Source organism: Podarcis cretensis (genome assembly GCF_951804945.1).
Source record: "Podarcis cretensis genome assembly, chromosome: 6".
In the NCBI taxonomy this organism is placed as follows: domain Eukaryota; kingdom Metazoa; phylum Chordata; class Lepidosauria; order Squamata; family Lacertidae; genus Podarcis; species Podarcis cretensis.
This window is the reverse complement of record NC_137175.1, coordinates 66,940,353-66,953,464: the sequence shown is the minus strand read 5'-3', so window position 1 is coordinate 66,953,464 and position 13,112 is coordinate 66,940,353. Positions and strand designations below refer to the sequence as shown.

The 13,112-nt window shown below is 41.1% G+C and overlaps 1 protein-coding gene across 1 annotated transcript in view; it reads right to left on the bottom strand.

Annotated features, from left to right (window-relative positions):
* LOC307219355 (serine/threonine-protein kinase TNNI3K) overlaps positions 1–13,112 on the bottom strand; it is a 139,914-nt gene that overhangs the window by 37,154 nt on the left and 89,648 nt on the right. The window contains exons 19-22 of the mRNA XM_079982482.1: positions 9,824–9,876; positions 7,345–7,397; positions 5,854–5,986; positions 1,114–1,223 (exon numbers count right to left, since the gene is read on the bottom strand). Coding sequence (XP_079838608.1) covers positions 1,114–1,223; positions 5,854–5,986; positions 7,345–7,397; positions 9,824–9,876 — 349 coding nt within the window. The remainder of the gene's footprint in view (positions 1–1,113; positions 1,224–5,853; positions 5,987–7,344; positions 7,398–9,823; positions 9,877–13,112) is intronic.

Genomic DNA, 13,112 nt, shown 5'->3' with positions numbered 1-13,112 from the left:
TCTTTGCTGGACTTCCTCCTTTGACTTCATAGCCTGATGGACAGAAATTTAGCAGATGAGTTTTCCTGGCATGGAGATCAGTTGCAGAAAAAGCTTCACCTGCTAAAATTCTGGGTATGGAACAGACACAGGAGGAGGGCCAGAAAAAAAGTGACAACCGTAGCAGTAGCTTGGTGCCATCCTATTGAAGAATGCCTAAACCAAACCAGCCCTGCTGGTTGAAACTGAAGTGTACAAGCCAGTGCAAATGACAGCTCTGTACTATAATATCAGATTATAGACAGGAAGTACTGCAGGCCAAGGCACTGGGCTCCTCTGTCCCCAACCCCCAAGACAATCGAAGGACAATGTAGACTGATTTTGGATCGAAACAGGCCACAACTTTATTGAATATGGATGAAAGAGGTTTGGCTTGCGCATGGGGCAATTAATTACTTCTGGCCCGCCTGCCGGAAGTGATGCCACAGGTCAATCCCAGATCAGGGCTTCCTAAGACTTACATCAAATAGGGTGACCCCTGCAGGAATTGCCATCTGAGGGTGTTCCATTTGCCCTGGCCCCTGACTGGGCATAAGGGCATAGGAAACACCAGATTCCTTTAATAGGATACCTCAGCATTGTGAGGAGAGACAGAGACAACAACTTCCCTTCCATCAAAGACTAAGATTGCCCCAATGCCCAAACCCAGTTGTGACAATTGTCATGAGTAGTGATCATCACAGCATGGCGGGTGTCCAGCTTTGGGTAACTAGCATGTCAATAATTTGCTGGTCATCCATAAAAGCACTACTCTCTCTGGACAAAGCCAGTGACTAGGAATCATATTTAGTAGGTCCAACAGTCAAATCTTCATTTGGGCACAACATTAACAAAACCATCTGTGATCCCACCCCCGTGTTTTCTTTTTGTATGTACGCCTGCAAGGAAATATCAGCAGAAAACAGATTAACACTACAGTTTCTATATCCTTTCATGAAAGAAACTGAAAATCAAAGCGATGGATCTAGGCCTCAGGTGTCCGATGTTTAAATGAGTAGGCAATTCTGCTTTCTATTCTTCATCAAGGAACAGTGGCATATATTGCTTGGAAAATTAAGAAATGGGGCCACTTACCTCAGGACATGCATTCCAGCCCCTCATTAACAATGATGAGATCGGCTTGGGAATTGAGTAGCCTATTGGAGGCCTGATGTGATGGTAGGCCATGTCTGCTGCTGCAGCCGCTGTAAATAAGAAAATGACAAGGAGGAGGAATTATTGTCCCTCCAAAAATGCAGGTGAAGGAAAAGAAGCCAACAATTAAAGTCAGTCCTCAGTCAGTAGCACTGTTTTCAACCAATTTTTATGGGCGTTACTCCTGCAGTGGCCTTTTATTTGCACTCTGTAGAATCACTTATGAACCTGGTAGGAAGTCAACATCTCTTAACAAGAGGAACAAATGGATGAAGAGTTTAATCCAGGTATATATTATCTGATTTAGTGAATATTCCTTCAAATGAGTGATGTTTGTAGAGACTCCCCTTTCTTCCGCTTCTCTCAGTTATTCACTCATTGATGAAACTATGCCACAGTAATTTCTCCAATCAGCATGAGATTTCGGAATGATAGCATCAAACTCAGGCTGGTACACATTTAAATTTTGTATGTACGCTACGTTTAACTTGGTATTCTTGCCATCTGTTACCATGTTATGAGATGGGTAGGCTGCAGTTAGTCCCTGGTAGATGACCAATTAATCATAGTGAATTGTATCTAGTAGGTCTTAATAGGTAAGGCTGCAGCTATCCAGCGATAAATATATACTTACCGTCTGGTACAGTAGCAAAGGACCTAAACATTAACTTATGCACAAGTCCTGAGCTGCAAATCATGCATCCACGTTTGAGGTGCCTGGTTTAACTGGAATCTAAACTTTTCTGTTAGTTTCAGTATTTCTATTCATCATACAACTACTCAAGTGGGTTTTGCCATGCAACTATTACAGATAATGTAAGAAATCTAAAGAGGGTTCTGGACACTTGCATGGCCATAGTCTATGCCCCTGTGGTCTCTCCAAGAACCAAATGACCTTTTTACAGCCACATAGTAATGCCCATTTTAAAAGGAAGCTACTCCGACGTTCCCAAATGGTTTAATCTCTCAGATTTAGACTAGTCATTATGTGTAATTCATCTTCACGGCAGATCTTTAACTACCCAACGTGGGCTGCCTCTGATTGATAAACACTATTGCTGTAGTCTAATTGGTTGGCACTTAGTGCTTAAGTAATGGGTTGTTACCTTTTTATTTCAATTATGCCTGCATTATAAAACCTAAACAGTTTCTCAGCTACATGGCCTATTCACTCTTCTTTTCTTTCTAATGTGCTTGTTTTCCACCTTCCCATCTGGCTCCCTGTATTATTTTTAAAAGTTGAAAAATTCATCGTGGTTCAGCACTCCAGCCAAGCTGCATTTCTTTTTAAAAGATTGTTATGTTAACATCTGGGGTCAAAAGGTGCTTTGTGGTTAATCTTAGCTTTCTGCAAATCTTATGCATTTATATCTGTAAGAAGCGAAAGTACAGTTTCCCTTTGCTTTGGGAAGCTTTCAGAAGAGTCATGAAATGTTTAATAATTGGAATCCTGCATCTATATACCCTCCAACATCCTACTGATCAGAACTGGGATGCTCATTTTTCAATCCCAAGTTCTTGTAGGATCCAGCTGACTCTTGCAAGAGCATGAAACAAAAATATGAGTGTCTTTTGGTCCAGTGCTCTGGCACAAATCAGCTGATTCATGCCAGAACACTGGACCAAAAATTGGGACATCCAATGATCCAATCAGAAGCCAGGATAGCTTCTGAAATTATGGGATATCCTGGTCAGCTTGGGAAGGGTGTGTCTGTTCTGGATTTGACAGCTGGCAAACAAGAGAAATTCACAGGGAAGGATATGAGACAGGGTCCAGACCAGGTAATGACCTACCCTCTGAGGGGGCCACTCTTGGTTTTCACCTGGACACAGAACCTAGCTTGAGTCTGGGGCAGGGTACACTCAGATCTTGCAGAGCTTCACATAAAGGGAGCCTTAGAACATCCTGGTATCATGCGAAGGTGCCTGGGATTGTCTCTTAAGCTGAATGCCTATTCCTGTGATTCACAAACAATTACATGGGCCCCACTGATGGGCCTTGAGGCACTTTCAGGTGGGCCTTAGTGCTACAGTCTGCCCAGTGCCTCCTTGCTTGCTCGCCATGCCCACTAGCCCTGCTAATGCCAGCACCAGCAACTCTTTCTAAGTTGACTAAATGAGGCCGGGAGACAGGTGTTCAGCAGGGGAAGAGGGAAGGAATGTCTCCCTCCTCTAAAAGGCCTGAAGAGGTATTCAAGTAAATTAGAAAGTGAGATAAAATGTTATTACATTGCAATGATTATACAAACTGGGAATAGAAAAGAAGAGGACAAGGAGGAAGAAACGAATGCAAAAAGATTAGGGGGGAGGGATGGAAGAAACTAGCAGGAAGGCAGAAATAAAGTTCAACCTGAGTATGAAAGGAAAATGTGAGAAGAAATCATAGGAGGTGGATAAAAATATTTTGAAAAGCATGTAGAGGTGGGAAGAGAGAAAAGTCAAATATAAAGCCTTCTCCACTGGATTTTTAGGATCAGCACATTTTGCCCCAGATGGGAAGGCTAGGTCAGAACACCTTCAGAGAAAATGTCTGTGCTTAGCTTGTGGAAAGCCGAGCTATGGAACTACAAGAAAAATGTTCTGGCAACTGTATCACTCTAGAGCAGATACTTGAATTTTTAGGGGTGGGGTGGGAAATGTTATTGTAAACTGTAGAAACAAAATAAAAAAAACAAGAAGACTACCGTACTTTTCTGTCTATAAGACATCCCCACCTATAAGACGCCCCCTATTTTGTGGGACTGAAATTTAAGAAAATGGGGGGAGATGGAACAGAGTTGTTGAGCTTCTTTTTGGAGGATTGCCCAGAGTTGTTCAGCTGGGAAGGGGGATTGCCAAAAATCGGTCACCCACACAAGTCACAAAATCCGCCTCCCGTCTGTCCCATTGCTGCCAGAAGCTGCCAATCACCTGCCCAACTACTGGAGCAGCAGCCATTGATGCACCAAACAATAACATGCACAATAGCTGCTGACAGCCATGGCAGCAACCAATCAAACGTCCACCCTATGCACTACCCCTGTATAAGAAGACCCCCACTTTTTAGCATGATTTTTAAAGGAAAAAAGTCTTATACACAGAAAAGTACGGTAATCTAAAAGCTTGACATTTATTTCATGAAGGGCAAATGCTTATAAAAACGTGGGAAATCAAATTCTGAAATCAGATTGTGACAACATTTTATCTTCAACAAATCAGTAAAAGAAATGATAGAAACTAGAATAAGAAAAAGAAAAAGCTTAAGGATGCAGAAATTCCTGCAAACAAAAATGTATTAATGATACAATACCCAGTAAAGACACCAATAAAAGAAAATAGTATGTGGGTTTTTTTAAAAGGTGTAGGGAGAGAAAGCAAAAAGCATTGAACTAGTAAAATGATCATAATTCCATAAGTGGCAGAAGAGATGTGAATCTTGTTTTAATAAGATCTCTGGAGTATTTGGGAAGAGGAGAATTTTCTCCGGCTTTCCACCAACCAAGAACGAGCAAATAGGGTCAATAAATATATAACTTTAAATGCATCAGAGGAATAATGACTTTGAAAAGCTAAGCACCCTGGCTGTCTCAAATGGGAAAATGGAATGAATGGCTGTTGCACAAGACAAGTGAAGCTAATTAGTGAGAATCAATGGAGTCATGCTTAGAACAGGAAAGTTCAGGGGAATTCTCTAGACTGCAAGCTTCTCGGTGTTTAGAAAGTGCCTGGCCCTGTTAAAGTACTTGACTGTAAATAACAACAAGCACGAACCTGATAAAACTTTCAATAGGAGGAGGCTGCTGGGCAGAGGGAAGGAGACACTTTTGGATTCCTCTGGAACTCTCCTTCCCACGCCTTTTCTGCTATGTCCCTCTGCAAGTCAGCTCCAGGGAGCCGACTTGCAGCATTTTCATATTAGACCACTTTCCCCATGTTTCCCCCCCAGGTTCAGTGGGTGTGTGGAACATCTAGTCTCTGTGATGAAGTGCAGTTGGCCAAGTCAAACACCTGAACCTGACAGCATCCAGCTATAACTGAAACAGCAAAAGAACTCTCAACCCCCAGCAAACAGCCCCATTTATATGTAGATTTAAGGGCCATTTAAAAAATGAAGTTCAAGTACATTCTGAACCGGCATTCATTAGAAACTGGAGCAGTTTTCTGCTGCATTTGGTAGCTCATTTAATGCACAGTTTTGGCTCTAAAGGTTTCCCAGTGTAGAGTGAATGGCTGTGATGTCACACTGGGTCAAGACGATCTGGCTATGATGTCACACTGGGTGATCAGGGCACCTTTGCTCACAACGGCTATGTTGCTTTGATGGCAAAGCGTTGATCTCCTTGTTTTGCAGTACATTTTCAGCGATGCATGCATAAAAATATATATTAACATTCTAGTAAGCTTGAAACACCTCAGACATCTGATAAGCTTAGTTTGGAGAAAGCACCTTAGGGTAAAAGCTAGTACAGACTCTTAAGTTGCCTGCATAATTCTTTTTCCTTGACGAAACATTGATTTCAGCGTACTGTGGCTGACTGCAAAACACCGGCTTTACAGTTCTATGTGGAAACTGAAAGCCCACGATGCAAAATTAAAACAAATACACATTTGACTAAAAGCTGAGTTAGTGTTATACAAAGCAGCTTCTTTGTTGTGCACCAGAAAGAAGCAATCTTGATGCTCGCTTGCTGTGCATCTTACCTGGTTTGAGGTGAGCAAATGGAATTTCCCCTGTTAACAGTTCCCAGAGACACAAGGCATAGCTGAAAACATCGGCCTTTATAGTGTAGCGAGTACACTGTGTGAATACTTCAGGGGCCATCCAGCGCAGGTTCTGTACATCAAGACAACATCAATAATGCATTAATGGTATGCTTTGTTTCTTCACAGGGGCACCGATTCTCCAGCTTCATTTCTCTTTGCTTTCTGGCAATATGTTCACAAAACAATTCTCTTAATAGGAAGGGAGAATGGTGATCAGATTGTTCCTGCGCAACAGATTCCCAAGTCTTTTATTGAGTTTCAAACTGCACTGTGGGCTTCACTTCATGCATAAAACCAGGATGCTCTTCCATACCCTACAATATTTCTCCAATAAAAACAGGGATGTCCTATTTAATAATAATAATAATAATAATAATAATAATAATAATACCCTACCCATCTGACAGGGTTGCCCCAGCCACTCTGGACAGCTCCCAACATATAAAAACATAATAAAACACTAAACAGTAAAAAAAGCCTCCCTATACAGGGCTGCCTTCAGATGTCTTCTAAAGGCTGTATAGCAGGGTTCCTCAACCTTGGCCCTCCCGATGTTTTTGGCCTACAACTCCCATGATCCCTAGCTAGCAGGACCAGTGGTCAGGGAGGATGGGAATTATAGTCTCAGAACATCTGGAGGGCTGAGATTGAGGAAGCCTGCTGTATAGCTATGTCCTTTGCTTGGGGGTTGCATAGCTCCAACATTTCTCCAATGAAAATAGAGATGTCCTAAGCAAAAAAGGATATTCCGGGATCAAATCAGAAACCAAGATGGCTTCTGTAAATCCAGGACTGTCCCTGGAAAATAAGGACACTTGGCGGGTCTGCTCTTGGCAGCTCCTAGTCTGAGAGAAGGAAGTAAAGTTTCAGTGGCGGCACAACAAGTGGTGGGCAACAGTGATGCTCTGCATTGGTCAGGAGCTTCCATTTACATTTCCTGAAATGTCCTGAGGTGATACTATGTCGGAGGCTATGTTCAGAATGGAGGCTCCATTCTCTGGTAAGCCAACACCCCAAACCTTTTCAAAGAATTCTCAGTACAAAACAACAATCCCTCCCTCTTAGAGTTCATGAAAGCTCAGAAAAACAATTACAGTGCTGGGGGCCGGGGGGAACTTACCCATCAACAGTCTGAAGATGATTCTGAACTACTAATATAAGAACTACTAATATAAGTAGCAAATTCTAATTCCAATTACTGTTGCAGACTAGAAATTCATTTCTGAGTGCAAAGCAGAGAGAACATTTTGTACCCACTAATCATCATTGATCTCAATTGACATGGCAAACAAATGGCATACACTGTCATTATACAATAGCATATATGTTGGAAGAAGAAAATCCTAATCTTATTTCTTGCTCCTTGACTAGATTTTCATATACATTTGATAGTACTTATTTGTAACGAGAGAGAAAGAATAGGCAAACCCCTGGTTGTTTTGTCATATTATCTTCATCCAGAGACTGCAGAAATCTGGATTCTGGGATGTAAAAGCAAAACAAAAGGGAGGGAGAGCAGTTAAATAAGTATCACTGAGTACAGGATAACCAAAGTATTTAAAAAAGAACAAAAATGCATATATATTTGTAAGTTGTATAAAGTTCAAGTGGAAATACAATGACATCATGGCATTGTTTGTCAAGGACAGCATTCATTAAAAGGCTTGCATTAAATAATTAATATTTGTATTTGAATACTTCAGTTATTCAAAATCAGATTTACATCCACCACCAAAAACATGGATGCCCTGCCAGAAGCCATCAGCGTGATGTCATACTAGCATCTCTCAAAAACTCAAGCCAGCCTATATATAGGCTTTTAAGAGGCTGGTTTTATTTTTGAACCAATGGATTTTTCTGCATCAGTGCAGATAAGGAAGATCATTGGATTACAAAACATAGATTTGCATTGCCTGTTTAAAATTATGATCGGAATAGGAGATCAGTAATCATTAGCTTTTGCCCACCCCACCCCCAAATTCCATTTGTTCCCCACAGGATATGTGACCAACAGTAATTACCCAGCTTATAACCACAGTGTATCAAGATCTTATATAGCATGAGTCCTTGCTCTATTTGCCTACAAGCTAGTTTTTTCTGGCTTTGACCCCATATATAGTACATCTAAAACATATGTGGGAAGGTAGCAGATCACAGGATTGGGAATAAGATGAGCAGGGCAACTGCAGAAGCCATATAATAACCTGGTATTGTGACTCAAGAACAACAGGAATGAAAGTGTAACAAGATCTAATGACATTGCAAATGAATCTCTCTCTTTCTTTTCAGAAACTTTATATATCTGATCGTCCTGAGAAATATGTTATTCAGGCCTTTGTACCATGCCAAACTTGACCCAATATTGAAAAGCCTCTTTAACTATCCCTGAACTGGGGAAATCAATGAGTTACAAAATAATAATGCCCCTGATCCAGGTGCCTTTACAGTTGAGGATTATAGATATTCCTGAATAAACTTGAACATCTCTTATGGGAGATACTGAATGAAATTATTTCAAGTTATATACTCCTCAGAACATGGGAATTGGCAAGAATGGTGGTTATACATAAACACAGCCAGCTAATTCCAGCCATATTGTCCTATAGCATTATTGAATCAGGATTTTAAATTGTGGAGCACCATCCTTGCAAATAGATTAAATACAACAAATAAATACACTGGAGATGATCAGACCAGATTTATTAAAGAATGCAAATTATCTTCAAACATTCGTGAAGTGTTACATATCAATCATATTATCAAGTAAAAAAATATTGTTTCTGGGTGCTGAGAAAGTTTTTGACAGTTCATTGATGGGTGCCAAAATGATCAACTGTTATAACTGGAAGATAATGAAGAAACTAACTTTTAATAGTTAATTAAGGTTTGGGATGTTGTCTGTATGGTTAAGTTCACAAATATGGGGAGAAGTGGAAAAGGAAACCAGCCAGATAACATTTTTTGGTGGAAAAATAGAGTGTCTTTGTAATTTATTGTGGCAACAAGGTTCACGATAACGTAAACCCATTTGTATTACTTGGAAATTTATGACTTCCATTTGTTCTACTTGATTCTGGTATGGAAATTTGTTCTTTGTTTTTAGATCTGGATATCTGATTCCCACCTCCCCAACCCCTTTTACAGATTTATCTGTTTTGTTTCCCCCCCTTCTGTTTATTAAACTGAGTGTAAGTAAATAATTTAAACTTAACAAAGAAAAGAAAGCAAACTACATCAAAGGCTTCACTTGTTAGCCTACCACATAAAAACAATTGAACTCTAATAATGCAAGAGATAAGGTAAAGGTAAAGGTACCCCTGCCCGTACGGGCCAGTCTTGACAGACTCTGGGGTTGTGCGCCCATCTCATTTAAGAGGCCAGGGGCCAGCGCTGTCCGGAGACACTTCCGGGTCACGTGGCCAGCGTGACATCGCTGCTCTGGCGAGCCAGAGCCGCACACGGAAACGCCGTTTACCTTCCCACTGGTAAGCGGTCCCTATTTATCTACTTGCACCCGGAGGTGCTTTCGAACTGCTAGGTTGGCAGGCGCTGGGACCGAGCAGCGGGAGCGCACCCCGCCGCAGGGATTCGAACCGCTGACCTTTCGATCGGCAAGTCCTAGGCGCTGAGGCTTTAACCCACAGCGCCACCTGCGTCCCATAATGCAAGAGATACAATACATTAAACATCATTGTGGCTTCCTCATCAGTCTGTGGCTTATGATATCCAACCATCCTTCACATAATGGCTACCAATTGTGCCCTAGAGCAGGGATGGGCAAGAGGTCTACTGGTAGATGTCATAATTTCCAATAGATAGAGCAGATCTTGCAGTCCAAAGTCTGCTCATCCTTGCTAGGGAGGTTACAAAACATACTGGGATTTTCTTTTAGTTTCCAATCTCTTACCTCCAAAATCAGCAACAACAGCATGACCATCTTCGTACAGGAGGATATTGTGACTGTGGAGAAGAATAAGTTGTTAGATTGGGTACCTGAATGGTATTGTCTTCAAAATGGATGTGTGCAACATGATCAGGAATTTTAGACTGTTTTCTGCTCTCTCTTATATTATACCGAAACAGAGTCTTAGGTTTAGTTTTTAGCCACATCCTACAGTTATTAACATGATTCAAAAATTGTCCAATATCAAAAAAAATGGAGGGTGAAAAAAATCCTGACAGTTTAGTAAGTCCAAATGTCAGAATCATTCTCTAATTAGTAGTAGAACAAGTACATCTCCTAATTAGTGGAAGATCATCTGTAACAGGTTTATTAATTATGTGACAGCATTACCTAGAAGGAATGAAGATGATGACATTTTGGACTGAACCCAGTGATAACCTTTCAATAAAATCAGAAGGCCTGATTATCCTCTCAGTTCAGCTCCACTCAGATAAAGTGGACTACTCCTAATTTACAATGGCATAAATGAGCCCAGGAAAAAGCCCATGGAATCCAGCTGTGAGCAGGCTACTGCCAGCAACTGTAAGATGCTCATAAGGAGGATATTTTGGACCGATCTCAAAAGGCTAATTTCCATTTTTTCCCTCCCTATTTAATTTGACAGACAATCATTGTCCTTTGATTTTGTTCATTTCCCTTTCTACTTTGCATAAGAAAGCTTGTAGCCTCGTAAAGGATTTACATGAATCTTATCTCTTTATGATGAGGTAATCTTCACAATCATCTCCTCATTAGACCCCCATCGAGCAGGGCCTTGGGAGCATATTTGGCATGTAATGGTGGAAATCTCCACCAACCTATTCAAGGAAAGAGTCACAAATTCAGAATGGCTTGGTAGATGGTGGCAACAGGACCTAACAAACATTATGCACCTTCCGTCAGGCTTCCGTCAGTGTTGAAACCACCATGAGAGGAGAAAAAGCCCATGACAAAAGTCATGATATTGCCTGGGGAATGTCAGGCCTTGTGGGCTATCATGACATCCGGATGTTGGAGGAAAGGGCAAGGAGGCCAGAAGATATTTTTCACTTTCCCATTTGCCTCACCCAGGTCTCAGCACAGGTGATTCACAGGTCGGATAGGTTCTGAAAATCCAACCCTAATGTTAACACAACCAGACTAGCTTAGTGTTAATGCAACTAGATTTTCCAGTCCTTCCACTCACTCTGCATTTATTCCTGATGATACTTTTCTGTTAGTTTATTGAACAGTTATTTTAGGTGAACAATAGTGCAAATCATTGGCGTAGACATTTTTTTAAAACAAGAGCAAACAGACCCCAAAACAAGCGTTAACAGGATTTTGATTTTATATGAGAGACGCATTACATGCAGCTAAGCTGTTCATAGCCTTTCTGCCCCTATCAATAAATGCTTTCACTTCTCCTTCGCTTTTCCTTCTTACACAATACAGCGGTCCATAACTGATATAACCCAACTGCTGTATAAAGTATGAAGTGGTTTCTGAAATACTTAAAACCACACATAACAGCATGAAAACAATACAAGGCGCTGTTTAGTGAACATAAGGGGACATCTTATTTCAGCCCACATGATTATTTCTCTTTATATGTTGAAGTCAAAAACAAAGCTGCTGCATCAAATTCTCTTAAAAGTTTTGTGCTGCAATTTAATCTCGAATATATAAAAAAGCAGACCTATTGACACTTTGCCATGGGCTGTTTCCTTCCACTAACAGGGGGCTCTTTAATCTAGGGGAGGCTTCCATGGGCTGAAGGGAGGAGAGGTGATTTTCACAAATCCCCCCTTTCGCCTGGAGTCCAGCGTGAACCTCCCATGCTGTTCTAGAGGGTTCCCATTAATAGATTTGGGAGAAGGGCCACATGGGTGGAATCTGTGAAAATTGCCTCCCTCCTAAAGAAAATATCCACTGAATTAAAGAACCTTCTCTCAACCATGCCTAAAGAGATATAATTGGATACAACCCTGTGAACCTTGCCCACTACTGAAAATCTGAGATGCTACCTTGGCCACCTGGAATCTGTTTGATGTTTCTGATATTTATCCAGCTTGTTACTGTTGTTGAAGGTGTATCTCTTACTTCAGGGATGGAGAACATGTCCACCTCCCTTGAGATGCTTCTAGGCTACAGCCCAACATCTGGAGGGTCAGAGGTTGACCATCCTTGTCTTACTCAATACTCTAAACTTTTTGACTTATTTTTTTCCTTTCTCTCTCTCTCCAGCTGCATGCACACATACGAGAAAATGTGGTTCCTCAAGACTTTCTGACCTTAGATCTCACCTTGTCCTTGATCACACATTCTGTTTACTTCCTTTTCTGTTAATTGGATGGCCAGCTCGATATAGCACAGACTCTTAAGCTGAGCTGAGAGTCAGGTTTCTGTATTTGAGAAGGAAGATTTCCGAGAGCAGTTGAGACGGGGAGCTGGGCAGGGTGCTTGCCTGTACTGCGCATGTTATCCATGTGTTCTCCATTGAACATTTTTCTCTAAGAAAGCCTTCTCAAATGGAGATATTTCTAAAAAAAATTAAAATTTTGCTATTGACCATACCTACAGCCACTCTTAGCTACAATATCTTGCTGTGTACTTCATCTTTCTAAAAGGGCTGTCCCCAAAAGGCACACAGTACCTGCCTGCCATACTGAGAAAATTAGGTGTCCGGTGAAATGGGATCACTTCTTGATGCATGGCTGAAATTTATTAACCTGCATGATTGGAGAGGCCTAGCCCCTGGCACATCTGGAAGCATTCCAAGGGTCAGCTGTGCTGTGGTAATTAGGCTTCATTTTCAATCTCATCACATTATTAAAGCCATTAGTTTACAAACACATCTCCCCAACGTGTAATCACTCATAAGTAACTGAAAACCAGGGAAAGTGCAGAAGGCATTTTAACAGCTTGGCACCATGTTCTTTCCTAACTAGAAACACTGCTATTATAAATGCACCGCTCTTATATGAGTACCACTTTAGATATCTGACATTGTTCCGCATGAAAGAAGTAATATTTAAATGCTCCTTTGCTGCTTTGAATATCACTTCATCATGGGGAACCCGTTCATCCAAGCAAAAGTACCGACATTCCTAAGTTTCTGCTTTCATAGCATTATGGAGCTGCACTATGGAAAAGACTTTTTGGTGACACTCTCAAGGGGTAGTAGCAACTAAACCAGCTAGTAGCTGTCTCACCATGTTTTGTGTCAAAAATTATGTAAGTTATAAATGTATTTCATGAAAAAGAATTAATT